The sequence below is a fragment of the Phyllosticta capitalensis genome, assembly GCF_038381095.1.
Source record: "Phyllosticta capitalensis strain CBS 128856 chromosome Unknown BKA78scaffold_8, whole genome shotgun sequence".
Classification (NCBI taxonomy): domain Eukaryota; kingdom Fungi; phylum Ascomycota; class Dothideomycetes; order Botryosphaeriales; family Phyllostictaceae; genus Phyllosticta; species Phyllosticta capitalensis.
Genome location: NW_027117446.1, coordinates 935,016 through 950,260, shown reverse-complemented (window position 1 = coordinate 950,260; position 15,245 = coordinate 935,016). Strand labels below are relative to the sequence as shown.

At 55.9% G+C, this 15,245-nt stretch overlaps 4 protein-coding genes across 4 annotated transcripts; 3 read left to right on the top strand and 1 right to left on the bottom strand.

Moving 5' to 3' along the window:
• Positions 1-1,902: 1,902 nt before the first annotated feature.
• BKA78DRAFT_297697 (glycosyl transferase family 41-domain-containing protein) lies at positions 1,903-7,084 on the top strand (the record flags this gene model as incomplete). The annotated part of the gene is made up of 3 exons (XM_066886802.1): positions 1,903-3,698; positions 3,748-6,334; positions 6,386-7,084. 3 exons carry the CDS (start codon positions 1,903-1,905, stop codon positions 7,082-7,084), a joined length of 5,082 nt encoding a protein of 1,693 aa, XP_066741895.1.
• A 1,919-nt stretch (positions 7,085-9,003) lies between these two features.
• Positions 9,004-10,784, top strand: BKA78DRAFT_297696 (uncharacterized protein; the record flags this gene model as incomplete). Its single annotated transcript, XM_066886801.1, has 6 exons — positions 9,004-9,121; positions 9,209-9,408; positions 9,432-9,781; positions 9,845-10,046; positions 10,150-10,660; positions 10,711-10,784. 6 exons carry the CDS (start codon positions 9,004-9,006, stop codon positions 10,782-10,784), a joined length of 1,455 nt encoding a protein of 484 aa, XP_066741894.1.
• An 860-nt stretch (positions 10,785-11,644) lies between these two features.
• BKA78DRAFT_320313 (uncharacterized protein) lies at positions 11,645-12,543 on the bottom strand. Its single transcript, XM_066888943.1, has one exon. The coding sequence runs from the start codon at positions 12,402-12,404 to the stop codon at positions 11,871-11,873; it is 534 nt and encodes a 177-aa protein (XP_066741893.1). The 5' UTR covers positions 12,405-12,543; the 3' UTR covers positions 11,645-11,870.
• Positions 12,544-13,030: 487 nt separating this feature from the next.
• Positions 13,031-13,875, top strand: BKA78DRAFT_175171 (uncharacterized protein). Its single transcript, XM_066883312.1, has one exon. The coding sequence runs from the start codon at positions 13,183-13,185 to the stop codon at positions 13,714-13,716; it is 534 nt and encodes a 177-aa protein (XP_066741892.1). The 5' UTR covers positions 13,031-13,182; the 3' UTR covers positions 13,717-13,875.
• The last annotated feature ends 1,370 nt before the right edge of the window (positions 13,876-15,245 follow it).

Genomic DNA, 15,245 nt, shown 5'->3' with positions numbered 1-15,245 from the left:
ATCACCCTACCAACACTCTGGCCCTGACAATCGCTCCGTGGTTTCGGCCTATTTTGGTGTAGGGGAGATAGAACGACGGCTTACTCACCGCGGCACTCTGGCCCTCTGGGCCCGTGTGGGTGCAGCGGTCCATCATTTTTTCGTCAACATGTCAATCAGCCAAGCAAGGCTGGGCAAGGATAGGCAGACAGGACAAGCAATGCAAGCATGGATTCTGAGAAACAAAAGCGGACGGATGTGACGTGAATTGCGTGTGGTGGACGGCAACCCGGGTAAGAGAGGTCATGAGTTTGGGGAGAGCCGGGGTGTGGGCGTTGCGAGTGGCTCGAATGGGGAGCGGATCGGATGTTAATATGGGCTGCGGCAGCAGTCGAAAGTCAGTGTTGGCGCGGGACAGCCAAACGTTTTTTGCGGGGCGAGCAAGGTAGGGGAGTAGAGTTTCGGCCTGTTCCGTCCAATCGAAGGTCGAAGTACACAGTGTATGCAACGGCGGCTGCTGCGAAGCAAAGGAAAGTGGATACAGGACAGGACAGGACAGGACAGGGCCAAGGGTTGATGCAGTCGAGATGTGTTTGGCGGGCAAGCAGGAGTGTTTGGGACTTGGGACTTGGGACAAGGTGGACGCAGGTTCAACATGTGTATATTAACTGGCTGCAGATGAGTCACGACAGGGGGCGTCTGGGCTGGAGAAGGTGCAGTCGCGGCGAGGTTGGAGAAACGATGGCTGCATGAGACGTAGAAGAGAGAGTGGTGTCGTGAAATGAAGATGGAGAAGCATAGAAAAAAATCAACAACGAGCATCAGCGCAGACCACAGCACCACCTCCACCATCATCGTCATCATCATCTCGCATCTTCTTCGACTCTGCCCGAGTCAGACGAAACCCAAGGCGTCCACGAGACGCCGGGATAGATGAGGACGAAGCTCTGGTGTGGGACCAACGGCCGGCCGATCGCTTCCCTCACGACAGTTGGCTGCATGGAAGACTGTTGAAGGGCTGACGCGATAAAAAGAAGACGATCCCAGTTGAATTGTTCATTCACCAACTCCAACCTGTCTTGACGCCAGCGCCAACCGACGCCAGCCCAGCCCAGTGCAGCGCCTCCCCACGCCCTCCCACGCTTGCACCCTCTGCCATTATTCGCGGTTGGTTGGCCATTGAGCGCCTCCAGAGTGCTGCCGTGGCCCACTGCGGCGCTGCTCGTCACTGCGTGTGACATAGCCTGATGCTGCGAGCCGCTGCATTGGTGCACCTCTCGTAGGCGCAAAAATCAGGCTTGTCCCCCATTTCGTCGTCGCACTCGGCTCAGCTCCGTCAGCTTATCTAGAGGTCGACACGCTCTTCTACTGAAGCCTGCGAGACTGCCCAGCCACGGCATCGCTGCTACCTGGACATTCCCCGTCCGACGACTCGTGCGTCGTCAGACAGGCCCGCTTCGGGTGGCCCGCGACCTGTCCTCCGCAGCCTGGCTCCGTTGCATCTCTCCTCCCGCGCATAACATCGTCTTCCTGCGACCTCGACACTCTCGCTTTGTCTCCCAAAATCCTCTCTCGTCCACCACCCGACCCTTTGCGCAACATCCTACGGTCCACTCCGCTGCCAGCCATCCTCCCGAGCTGACCTCACTTTCCGGCCCGAATCCCTCCTGGTTGTTTGCCAGTCGAGGTCCAACACCACCACGACCGCGTTCTCCACGACATGTCATGTTTAGCCGGCGGAACGACTAGACGACGCAAAGGCATAGGCACCGCTCGTCTTCCACGATTGCCCATATGATAGCAGCGCTTTCCCTCCATCGCGTCTGATTTTTTTCTTCTTCTTTTCGCTTTCCTTGCCTTCCGCCGACGTTTTTCCTCCTCCGCGTCGACATCTCTTCCTCCGATCCACCACGCCCTGTAGAAATGACGACGGTACGCCAGCTTCACCCGCAACCGCTGCCTCCGCACCACCTTGGACGAAATCACTCTCACCCATCCTACAACGCCTTGCCCGCTTCTCCCCGCTCGCGCAACGTGGCCGACACCACCCCCCGACAACGGCCCCCGTCATCCCAACTTCCCCAGAATTACGCCTTGCCGCTGCAAAAACCCACTTCCCTCCCACACCGCGATTCGTCAAAGGAAGGTCATGCAAAATCCGAGAATTCCGAGCACATGTTGCGTCGCAAGACACCAAACGGAATCCTTCCCGCCGCCTACGACGGAACCTCTGTGGAGCATACAGAAAAGCCGCACGCCATGAAGCACATTCTTCTTCCAGTTTCTGACCCGCCAACACTGCCCTATGGCCCTACCCAGGAATTGCCACTCCGCACGCCAAGCATGCTCCAGCAGGGGTCCCAGACCCAGATGAATCAGATGCGTCGACCGCAGCAGCAGAGGCAGCAACAGGCGCAGCTGGTGGGCGAAGCGTGGGATCCAAATTCTTTGCCGTTCGATGTGAGCCGGAAGCAAACTCAGCAGTTTCACCAGATTGATTCCATGCTGGATCAGGTGCCGACGCCGCAGCAATTGCAGTATTTGCAAATGGTGCAATCATTTGGAGGCGCCATGCAACCTCCAATGCAGAGTCCATTAGGTCCCACGGTCTCCAACGAGACGGGACTTTACGGCCCATACTGGCCGGATGGAACCTACGTTCCGTATCGGCCTGCAGCCATGAGAGACCCGCGTTACCACTCGGCTTCCTTGTCCCCCTGGTTTTCTCAGGAATCCGCATACGCAAACAAAAACGGCAGCACATGGCCATCCTCGGCAAACTCCTCGCTCGGCGTCAATCAGCATAATGCGCAGCTCATTTCCGGCCTGAATCCTGGGGTTGCGGGATACCACGCAGGGGCCACATCGTACGGAGCCCCGGCTTTTCATATTCCAAACGACCAGGCATGGCCCTCTGCACCACAGCTCTCTGCGCAGTTTCCTTCGGCTTCGCAAAATCTCTTTCAGTCCGGCTTTTCGAATAGATTTGGTCCAAGCAGCTATCAGCGCCCTTCTCTCTCTCACCACTCCTCGTCGTATAGCTCCCACACCTCCGGCAACTCGAAACCGACGCCCGTTGCAACTCCTCTGGCCGACTTTGGGTTGGATGATTCCAGAGAACGAATCCTCGACTCGGCTCATCAGATATATATCGAACTCTTGAACTTCCTCCACCACTCCAGACGACATAATCAACATGGAAGAAATGGCCATTTACACCCTCAACCTAGTATATTTCCGAAGCCCCCACGGCACTCAGGAAGTGATTATGCCAAATCCAAGCTCTCTAGTCAGCACTCGGTGAGTAGCGACCCAAGGAAGCCCTTTACGATTTGGGACCGGCAACGATCCGCCTCAACCTCGGGGTCCCACCAATTTGATGCCTCCCCTGCCATTCCGAATTACTATCCGCAGCATCATCGCTCATCATGGGAAAAACAGGTTATGAATAACGTGTCGCACTCTGGAGCCAAAGCTTCGGATCTGTACAGCTTGATTCCAAAGCTCTCGAGCTCTTCAATTTCTTCGATATATCCGCCTTTAGGCCGTGACATCCCATCATTGGCATTCCAGGCCCTCGACCGCATCACGCAATTTTGCCGGGAAAGCAACTGGACTTGGATTGACGGCATCTTGGTAGGCGGTTGCTTGGCCTACGCGCTAGGCGACCATCAAAAGGCGCTAGTGTGGTACTCCAAAATTTTAGAGGTCGACTCCAAGTAAGTCATTCACCTTTCACTCTACCGCATGTTGGCTGACCGCACACAGCCATGTCGAGGCTCTTTCAAATGTAGCAGCCACTTTGCATTCTTTGGGCAGGAAGCAGGAAGCCGAGCAGCATTGGTGGCGCGCCATTCAACTGCGCCCAACTTACTTCGAGGCCGTGGAGCATCTCGTGCAATTGCTCTGCGCCGATCACCGCAACAAGGAAGCCATCCGGATTATTGAAAACGTCGAAAAAGCCCTGCAAATGCCCAGCGAGTCCAAGGACACGTCGGACGCCAAATATCCGGACTCAGCCTCCCACGAAATCCATAATCGCGGCTTCTCAAACCAAAATTCCGGTCTGGAAAATTCGCAGAGGGATTCCCACAGTCCACCCGGTCATGACTCTCCCGGGTTCGGCTCCAGTGGATACGCAATTCCAGGCTCGGAGAATGGTCGCATGCTGTCGCTCGTCCATGCCAAGGGCAACTTGCTGTACAGCCTTGGAGACAATGCCGGGGCTGCCAAGGCTTTTGAAAATGCTGTGCTGATTAGCGCTGGAATTCGGGGCCACGGGGTCAATCGGTTGATCAAGCACATCCTCAAAGTCGTCGACGAAGATGAGTATGGAACAGCACATCCTGGGGCACACATTTCGCACTCGAATGAGCCCATCCTCCTCCCGCCAGTGGCCGCTCTCAAAACTGCCCAGCTTGCCTTTCCCAGCAATGGAAATCTTCCAGGCCTCCGTTACATCCCTCACAAAGGCATGGCTCGTAAGGCAGCCATTTCGACGACGAGCAACTCGCTACTCTCACTGGCCAAAATCTTTCAAGACGGCATGGCTTCGGGCCAACCCAAGGCTCCATACCAGTCAGCGTATGGCGTGCGGGAAATCTTGGCCCTCTACTATCTATCGCTCTCCCTCCAGCCGAGCCCATCTACGGCCAACAATGTTGGCATTCTGCTTGCGAGTGTCCAGCAGACTGTTCCTCCCAAACGAGTCTTCCAGGATCCGCAACAAACTAGAATTCCCGGTGTTGTCCCAGGAAGTGGCATCGCCCTGGCTCTCGCATATTACAACTACGGCCTCAACCTCGATGCAACACACGCGCACCTGTACACCAACCTGGGCAGTCTGCTGAAAGATCTCGGTCAGCTCAAGATGGCCATCACAATGTACGAACAAGCCGTTCTCTGTGACGGAAATTTCGACATTGCGTTGGCCAACCTTGCCAACGCCGTTAAGGACGACGGCAGGATTGCAGACGCCATTGTATACTACAAACGCGCGGTCAAGGTTAACCCAGAATTCGCCGAGGCCGTATGCGGTCTTGCCAATGCACTGAATTCGGTGTGCGGTTGGTCTGGAAGAGGTGGAATCGCCGAGGAAGGTGGTCGACGGGACCGCTGGCATGTCGACGAGCAGGGTATGCTCCTTGATGCCACCATGCCTGGGGCAGTGAGTTCAGGCTGGCTCAAGCGGGTTGTCGATCTTGTGGAAAAACAACTGGCCGAAGGTGAAGACTGGGGTCGTGGCGCCATGACCTCACACTCCTTGGAGACGGCGCTCCGAGTACTCGTCCACACCGGAACCTCATCGCAAGAGGACGTCCATGAACGAATGGAGAACATGAAGCGCATCTTGAAGGGCTGGGTCAATCAGAAGTGGGAGGGACACCGTCTGGTTCGCCTCGTTGAGCGGGCGACAAGAAGAGTCGGCTGGCAATGGTATCAGGACAGATGGGTGCATGGCAAGGAACGTTCGCTGTCACACTACCGTCGTCCACGCCTCCCGAGTAGCCTCATCGTACCGACTGCGCCAACCGTCCTTCCTTTCCATACATTCACATGTCCCATGTCTGCCAAGCAGATACGGCTCATCTCGCAAAGGAATGGCCTGCGGATATCTGTCTCGACCCTGAAAGCGCCCTGGATCCCGTCGATTGTCTACGAACCTCCACCACCACCGAACCCCTATCTCAAAGTTGGCTACGTTTCTTCCGACTTCAACAACCACCCGCTCGCCCACCTGATGCAATCAGTCTTTGGAATGCACAATCGCGCCCGCGTCAAGGCGTACTGTTACGCCACTACTATGAGCGACAATTCTCCACACCGCCGCCAGATCGAACGGGAATCGCCCGTCTTCTACGACGCGCACTCTTGGTCCACGGAGCAGCTCGTGCAGCAGATCATCAAGGACGGCATCCACATTCTCATCAACTTGAACGGCTACACACGAGGTGCTCGCAACGAAGTCTTTGCGGCGCGCCCCGCTCCCGTCCAAATGTCGTTCATGGGCTTCGCTGGTACTCTTGGCGCCGAGTGGTGCGACTACTTATTGGCCGATGAGACTGCCGTGCCTCCGTCTACTTTGCGTCCTTGGCGACGCAATGTTGACTTGGAAGACCAGCTAGTGGATGAAAACAGTGGCGGCGAACAGGACGACTGGGTGTATGGTGAGAACATCATCTACGCTCGGGACACGTTCTTCTGCTGTGACCACAGACAAAGCGCGCCGGACGCTCACGGTGAGCAGCTAGACTGGGAGCAAGAACAGTACAGACGTTGGGAAATGCGCAAAGAACTCTTTCCCGACTTGCCGGATGACGTGCTCATCCTGGCCAACTTCAACCAGCTGTACAAGGTAAGATGCGCGTCTCAGCGCTCTGTGCCAACATTACTGACTCTTGAATAGATTGAGCCAACGACTTTCCGGACTTGGCTGCGCATTCTTGCCAATCTACCCAACGCTGTTCTCTGGCTACTGCGATTTCCAGACGTGGGAGAAACATATCTCAAGCAGACCGCGCTTGCCTGGGCCGGCCCAGAGGTTGCCTCGCGCGTCATTTTCACTGATGTTGCTCCCAAGAATCAGCACATCGCCCGTGCTCGGGTATGCGATTTGTTTCTGGACACGCCCGAGTGCAACGCGCACACCACCGCGGCAGATGTTCTCTGGTCTGGAACACCTCTGCTTACCTTCCCCCGATACCCCTACAAAATGTGCAGCCGCATGGCAGCTTCCATATTGAAAGGAGCGCTGCCCGATAACGAGGCTGGCTACCAAGCCGCACGCCAGCTGATTGCCAGAGATGAAGACGAGTACGAGAGATTCGCCGTCAAGCTGGGCAGCAGCCTGCGCTACGACGGGCACAGGGGCAAGGGACGACTAGCCGACCTGCGCAGACTGCTCTACCAGAGCCGCTGGCACTCTGCGCTCTACGATACCAAGAGGTGGGTTATGGATCTCGAGGAAGCGTACGAGAAGGCGTGGGACAGGTGGGTGAAGGCAGAGGGAGGCGACATCTGGCTCGAGGGCAGCAGACCCCGGAACAGCATGAAGGTTCCATCATGGTGGCAGGGCTTAGTCGCGGACCACAAGGCCCGAAGCTGATAAGAGCTGGGTGATCATATTCTGGTAATCTTGGTCAACGTGGCCATTTGGGTATCAGTTTTGACCTTGGCGACAATCATGAACGACACGCGTGGTCACTCTTTCTCCTTGTAACCCTGATTCCGACGATGGACCTCTTCGAGCCTCCGCGGTGTGCTCTCGCGCCACTCCTGCCTCCAACGCCTCCACCACCAAATTCCTCATTCCTCCTCCATCTGCCTCGCCGCCACTGGCGTTTCCGAGATTTGAACACTCAACACCGTTTGCTTGTTGCTGACAACCTTCTACTGCTGCTTCTTTGATTGGACTCTCCAACCCCCCCTAGCGTTGCATTATACCCCCATACGCCGACATTCCCGTCCTTTGTGACGCAGGAACCTTTTGCTTACGCCGGGCACCGGCATTCGCTTCTCTTTGCTTTTGTGTCCTTTGACCTCCCCTGTTTTTTCTTTGTTCTCGTTGGATTAAAGGTGGATCTGCGCACCCAATCGCCTATGTTTGGTCGGTGATTCGGCTCACCCTGCGGTCCACGGGTAGATGGATGGATGATTGGATTAACGGGTATTTGGCCAAGCGTCTGTCACCATCCCAACGTTGGACTTCAACATCTATCTCCTCAGGTTGTCGGACCTTTCAAAGAGGCGGGACTGGACCATCGCTGTTGCATTTGTCATGTCGATTTTGCTTGGGACTACTTGTTTTCTTGCTTGGGTGGGAGGCGTTTGTTGTATCGTTTCGTGCACCTACGTCGTCGTCGTCGCGAGACCGACCGACCTTGATTAGCGCTTTGCTTTGCTACTGTCTATCGCGTTACTATACCACCATCTAACATTAAGAGCTTCTCCGCCTGCCGTCTAGACGCCCGCCTGCCTGCTTGCCTCTGTGTCCATCTGCCTCTGCATATGTGCGTATTGCTTGTTCCTCCATCGATGTCCGCTCGCCCGCCTCGAGGCGCTGTTCCCGCTGCCTCCTCGGAAGACACGAGGAATCCACTGCCGACAGTTCGCGCTGTATCGTGTACCGATTCCAGGTTGACCATTACCACCACTTCCAAACTGTGCTGATTATTTGGAGGAACGGTGCTTGCCGCACGAGTGATTGTCTAAGTTGAGGTACGGGAGCTGTCGTTCTAGGTATTAGGGAAGGCGTACTTTGGCGGGCGGACGGCCGGATGGACTAGTTGGGGGCATCTTGAGGGGATGGTCGCAGTCGCTGGGGTGAGGTGAATGAGGTAGGCGTTTGGGTCAGTGTATACAATTACTATCTACAGTCGTTGAGGTGAGTGAGGTGCTGCTCCATTAGTCTCCTGCCGAGTAAACACTGCAACCAGCCCCTTAGGCAAATATTCACTCTCACACGGTCACTCACTTCCACCGCCTGCCAACCATTTCCGCGCGGCCACCCGGCTACTTCCCAATCAGGCGGTGGTGCCTCCCTCCTCCCTCCACACCCACCCCCAATCAGGCGGCAGCGCCTTCCCTCCCTCCACGTCCCCTTCCCAACCCAGCGCCGCTTCCCTCGCCTTCCCGCCGCGCAGCCGCGCGCCCAGATCACCCCCGGCACTACTTAAACCCCCCCTCCCTGCCGCCCTCTCCGTTCCTTTTCCTCTTCTTTTTTCTTCTTCAACTTACCTTCTCACGGCTGCTCTGATGTCCAGAATTCAGAGAGCCCGCGAGCGTGGACCGCGCATTGCACAGCGCCGGTGTGCGCCGCGCCGTCACTCTTCGGGGTGGCGCGGTGGGGCAATTTTTGATTTCTATTGCTGCTGAGAATGCGGCTACACTGCCTTTTTTCATCTGCGGTTTCGCCTGGCGCGGGACGTGGGAGGATGATGCCTAAGATTGTTGACTTGGTGTTGAGGCGCTGCTGCTGCTGCCGTTTCTGCTTTCTCAGATCATGCTGCGGTGTGACTGCTACTGATGTGTGGCATCTTTCTGGCCTTTCTTCTCTCCATTGGCCTCAAAACCCTCGTCGCCAGCTTTCCTGTCTCCATTCACTCGACCGAAGAACTAACTACTCCCTCTGATGAAGGTGGAGGTCTGGGCGCTCCGGTGCAGTCACCTCTAACGTCATTTAGGTAATACTCAACTCTTCGACGAACCCACGCGTGATCTGGCCTTGAAGGGCACCCGACACCGCTTCTGAACCTTAAAATCGAGGCCGCAAGCTCGTCACCTAACCCGTCTACGTCTGTGCCTGTCCCTGCACACCATCTGCTAAGGAGCGAAACCGAGCGTGAAGCTCACCGTCTACGTCCGTTTCTGGGCACCGGCTTGGTGATCAGGTGGTGTGGAACCCGACGACCGTTCCTCTTCCCCGGCGAGGTGCGAAACCCGTCTATGAAAAGCCTGGCTACGAAGACTCGTCCGCGAAAACCGCCTGTGAGGACTGTCTGCGAAAACCCGTCCGCCTCTTTGCGCAACTTACGCCCACGCCTGTGCAGGTTCAATCTTGTAGACCTTTGTGTACTCCAATTGGTCCTTCGAGCCCAGCACTGGACCTGGTAGAGACTCTGCCAACTCAAACCTTGAAGACTTGCTCCTACGTCCACTGCAGCATGCTGAAATCTTTATTCAGTGACGGTGGGAAGGCCTTCAAAGTCGAGGGAGTCCGATGTACCAGACGTCATCACGCCTTGCTGGCCGCAGAAAAACGCGAATCCAGACACTTCGGTCATGAAAGGAGGCTGCTGCCCGGGTAAGTTCTGAAAATAAGAGCAGAGACTAGTCGAGTAGTCATGGAGAATGAAGGTGGACGCAGTTGGAGTTGTGGCAAAATCAAGGAAGACGAATATGTTCGGAGCCCGAGCATATTCAAGGACCCACCGCCGAAAGGTGAGAGTAAATCTTTGGGTGTACCTCACTCCCAAGACACACCAATGTCTGCTCGCTGGACATCGTTCTCAATGAAATCATGTCATGCGAGGACCTTCGACGTCGTCGAGGTGATTCCCGACCAAATCGTGTGACTTCAGCTAGATGAGGATGCTGAAACCCTGTCCCAATGCATCCTTCATCTCTCTAAATCATCATGTCGGGAAAAATTGAAAATTCGTCTTGTCAAAGCACTTATTTTCCAGCATGGAAATACACGGCTTACATGAGACCTACCTGTTTCTTCTACTGGTAGCTGACCATGGGCATCGTGAAGAAAAGACGACCATCGGTCACTCAATCCTGCCTCCCCAACCAGTAGTGATCGCACAGTCCTGTGGGCATAAAGAGAGACAAACCCTGACTCAACCCATGGCCAAATCATCCATCATCTCTCGCTGCCTCCTTTCACCCAACCTCCGTGCACTCGATCCATCCACGCACCCTGACGACATCAATGCCAAATGGCATCCCACCAGCATATGGCTAGATGAACGCCAGTTGGAGATGGCGCAACCCACGAACCCGGATGGCTACATGCGTGTTGATGACTACCCGCTGCTGCGACGACGACAACCACGCCTCGCACAAGCAGCGGCTGGCTGGCTGGCTGGAAAAGGCAAATGGAGATGGGAAAGAACCAACCAAAGGCAGGTGCAAATTGTTGGGCGCGCGCCACAAGTCAAGCCTCACGAAAACGGCGGTAAGCTGCCTTCGCTGGTCAAAAAAACACTTTGTTTCTGCCTCTTGCAGTCGGCCAGCCAGAAGGCCATTTCCCCGTCGTCAGCGATCTCAAGCTTCCTCTCTCCCCCGAACTTGGTGGCTGACTGAGTTGGGGTTTGTGGCAATGGCGGCACGTGCAATCTCGTCGGACTGGACTGCAGGTCAGATACTACTGCGAGATTGCTTTTGGGCCTCATGGTCTTCTGCGCGTCATCATGTAGTCACACGTCTGGCTGGTCGGTCTCGTTTAAGGCCTTGCTTGCCTGGCTGCCTGCCTGCCCTTCTTCAATAAACATGTGCTCGACGGGTACGTGCATGTGGTTAGGCTGTTTGGCAGGTTATCGTGTGCTGGCGTCTACGACAAAGTGTGTTGACGATGACCTACCCAGCACGGGAACTTCACGGCAATTGTGGACGTGTCGCAGGCGCATGCCTTGGTGCAGGCGGACATCCAGCGGAAAGTGCTCCGGAAGTTTTGAGACAGACCAAGACTAGATCAGCAGCATCAAGCAGACATACGAGGTGGAGATCCGTGGAAGTAGGGAGCATGCTTGGTGGATTTGGTTGGCGTTTGTGGGGTGGAGGTTCACCATCAAGCCACAAACCTGTCGGTACACGCGAGGAGGCGGCGGCGGCGGCGGCGGCGGCGTTGGATGAGCGATTCATGGCTTCGAATGCGCCAAGATCAATGTATTTACTTACGCAGTTATGGGATTCGGTGTCTACGGTGAGACTCTTCAGCTTCGCTCTGTAGGATGGCTGCGCGAGGCTCGGGGTGCAACTAACAACTGTAGTCCCATGGACCACCACTTCACAGTGTGTGGCGAAAGAAGTGTCAACTGCAAGACTGGGTGTCAAAATTCAAGTCCAATAACGCAACCACGGGAGCATTCGAGCAGACAGTCCTGGGGCTGACATTTCTTTTCAGGCCCGCTGTGACTTGGAGGACAAAGTTTCAGATTTTGCATTCCCAAGAGCGGACTGAAGGCGAGACCCTCTTTGTCAACATTTACCCCCTCCGTCCTCGCGCAAACTACATACGCGACCGCCGTGTCTTCATGGTCTCTCCCAGAGTCTTCTGGGCCCCCACTGTTGCCCAAGGTATCATCGCTTTCCAACTCCACTCGCGCAGTCACCGTCCCAGAAATGCTGACAGACGCGCCGCGACAAAGGCGCAAAGGGGCGGGTACCTACTTTCGCAGCGGGCCCGCACGTGCGCAAAGTCGTTGCGGGATTTGCCTTTGACCCCCGGATTTTCTTGTTGGCTGAGACCGAGGCGTTGTCTGTTCCGCTGCCCTTTGGCTGGACGGTGGCTGACTGTGTGGATGGGTGAATGAGTGACTTGTGTCTGCATGTCTGGGTAAGTCGATGACTGAGCAGTCAGGAGTGTTGAAACGCCGTTTTTCCGTGGTGGCTTTGGTTGGGCGCGTGCAAAGCAAAATGTGCGTTTGTTGGAGGGCGTCAGTGGTTTTTGGAGAATGACTTTTGCGAGTGTGGTAGCAGAAAATTAGGCTAGAGTGCGTCGAGTCCACAAAGAAGACTTTGGAGAACAGTGGCTTTCTGTGGCAGACGGTAAGGAGAAAAGTCAAAGACTTGCGGCTGGAAGCATTTGGCAGAGAAGAGAAGTCAGGCAGAAAGTGCTCACGGCAGAACTCGAAGATGGAACAAAGGAAGGGAGACTTGTTGACCTGGAACCATTTCGTCTGGCGGCAGAAACAGTGCATCGAGTGTTATGAGGTCAACGGATGGCTGCAGACTGAACAATGCGACGCAACGCACTGCAAGGCGACGCTTCCAGGGACAAACGCCACAGCTTTTGAGATGGAGCGCGCTCTCCGGAGCATACCAGGGAATGGGGACGGGTCACGCACTGCTCTGTACGTAGGCTGGTGGCGGCATCACATGTTGATATCTACATGTTGCTTTGACCAGTGGGCCAGACGTCACAGAAGTTAGAACAGAGTGATATATGCATGCCCGTACAAAAGTGAGGCACTTGCAGAGAGGGTACAGGATATGAGATGTGGTTTCCGGGACAGGGACAGGACAAGGAGCGAGGACAACCAGAAAGAGACCGGTCAAGGAACCCGCATGTGCTGCGCATGTCGGTATGGAACTTTTTGAGGAAGGAAAGGAACCGCCAGAGGGAACTGGCAGCCAGTAGTGACACAGAAACAACGGTGTCAAAAGAGCCCTAAAAGAGCCCTAGATGCCCCATGCGGCAAGCAAGCACTTTAAATCCTGTCTCGAGTCCTGGTTACTGCTGCTGCTGCTCGACCATTGCACCGGGGGGCCGTTTGTGATCACACCCACCACCCCTGGCGTCCCCTCGCCTCGTCCTCCAACCCCCCGGGTCCAGCATGTGTGATACTACACGACGCGCTGCCGCGCCGTTCTAGACCAAGGTGCGGCCCGTCCGGTAGCACCAGGAGCGGATTCTGCGGGAGGGTGCATACGCTGGTTTTCCCGGTTTTTGTTTTTTTTTCTCATCCACCATCCGCGATGCCCGTTGTGGTTCCCGCGGTTGCAGAAGCTCTGCGAACCGCTGTGTCCCACCCCACTCACTCTCCGACCCAAGGGACTCGACTTCTGTTGTCCCCTTGCGTGTTTTGTACTCCCTGTATATTGCAAACCGGCTTTCCTGGCTCAAGGCCACACGCTTGCATCTCGTCCTTCACCGGTTTCGCCCCGAATCGCTGGGCCTGCAGCCGGTTACTCCTGTTTTCCCCTGGCCTGGTATTCGGTCGAACCAGCAGCTCCAAAGGCGGGGCTCCTCGTTGGCCCCCTCACCTACCTGCTTGTCTTTCTCAATCTGTTTTTCCCCTCGCTCATTCGACGCCTCAAATTCAAGTCGTCATTGTTGTTGCTGTCAGGCCCCCACCGCCCAAGTCCCATCCACACAGAAACCACCCGAGGGGGGTACCTACATGCATCCATCATTGGTCGATCCTGCATATAGATATGCGTGCGCACTTTTGGTTGGTTGGTTGGTTTCGTTTGTCCGTTTGTCCGTTTGTCCGCGCCCTCAAACCGTGACTGGTCACGGCGCGCTCCATTTCTTTTTCTTCTCATTGCCCCTCCTTCTGTGGGCCAGCCAGCAGCAGCACCTCGTCGCCCTCTCGCACGCGCATCGCCGCCTCGATACGAATGAGATACGAGGCGCGCAACCTGACTGCTTCTTGCATTGCAGCGCCGCCGTGTACGACTCCAGGTCGTTTGGCTGTTGAGCGCCCACGCCTCAATCCCCCACCCTGCCTATACCATAACGCCTCCAACTCATCCCCCGCTCCGCGATGCGCTGAAAGCAGGCGTCGGGTGCGGCAGATACCAGGAGCGGATCTGTCCCTGGGCGCAGATGGATGTCATGGCCGTCGGAGACAAGGGCAGTCGGGCAGTGGCAAGGGCAAGCGGAGAGGCCCGTGGACGCGGATCGATCGTGTGCGTGATGCTGCGCGCCGTGCCGAAGGCTCGCTTCGTAGCTAGTTCCGAGTGTGTGCGTGGATTGGAGGGTGTTCTTGGAAAGACAGCGGTTGGTGGTGTCGTGTGTTGCTCAAAGATGGCTGTTGCCGCACCGCATCATGGCGGATGTCGATGATACCTCCCTGCTCTGTCTATAAGCAACTTGTTTACAAACGGATAAATCCGCTCTCTGGATTTCAAATGGAAGAGGAGTGCTGGTGTCTGAGATGGTGTGCAGCACGGGGGCCAAGTTTGTGTGGAAGGTGTCTTGAGGGCTGCCTCATTTCAGAGTCAAGATTGCGGTGGTGCAGCTGGCCGCTGGACGAGGCTGCTGAACGGTGATGACCGTTGGCCTTTGAGACATGCAAGAGCGCCGGCTAATTGCATTGCTGGCGGATGAGCCATGAACTGTGAAATTTAGCCAACAGACGGGCAGCGGCGGATGCACGATGTCGTACAGCATACGGCCATTTGCCCAATCATTCAAAGGACAGCCGTCTCAGCCAGCGAATCGCCATGTTGGCGACCATTTGAGGAGAAATACAAATGGGTGGTCTGATCAACATCAAAGCTTGCATAGAAGCCGATCGACCCAGAGGGGAAGCTTTGGCGCGATAGGTGGTGGGTGGTGTAGGCGCTGTGCTATTCCTCGTTTCTTTGCTTTTTGGGATTCGACTACCGCATGGGGAATGCTCTGCGGATGACTGTGCGACCAGCTTGTCACCACTGGAGTTCTGGTTGCGCCTCGCCGTTCCGAAACAAGACTCGCATCTCTCGTGCCCATGGCCATGCGAACATCGTCCCACAGCAAGTGGCTGTCCGTCCGGCGTCCTGAGTGCGTGAGTTGCCACACTTGCGCAATAGTCGCAGGCCAAGGGGAAGAACCATTCACCTCTTGCTCCGCGGAACTCGTGTGGGACGCATGCTGACGCAAACTGCCTGAGTGGATGTGTCAGTGGCCGTCGAGGCGTCCGTGGCCTCGACCAGAGGGAAAAGTCTTAATCATGTGAGAGCATGGATGGGCCCGCGGGACTGCATGTAGCGCGAACTGGCAAAGTGCCCTTGAAGCTCAACAAAGCAGTGCAGTCGGGCAGACTGGTCAAGGC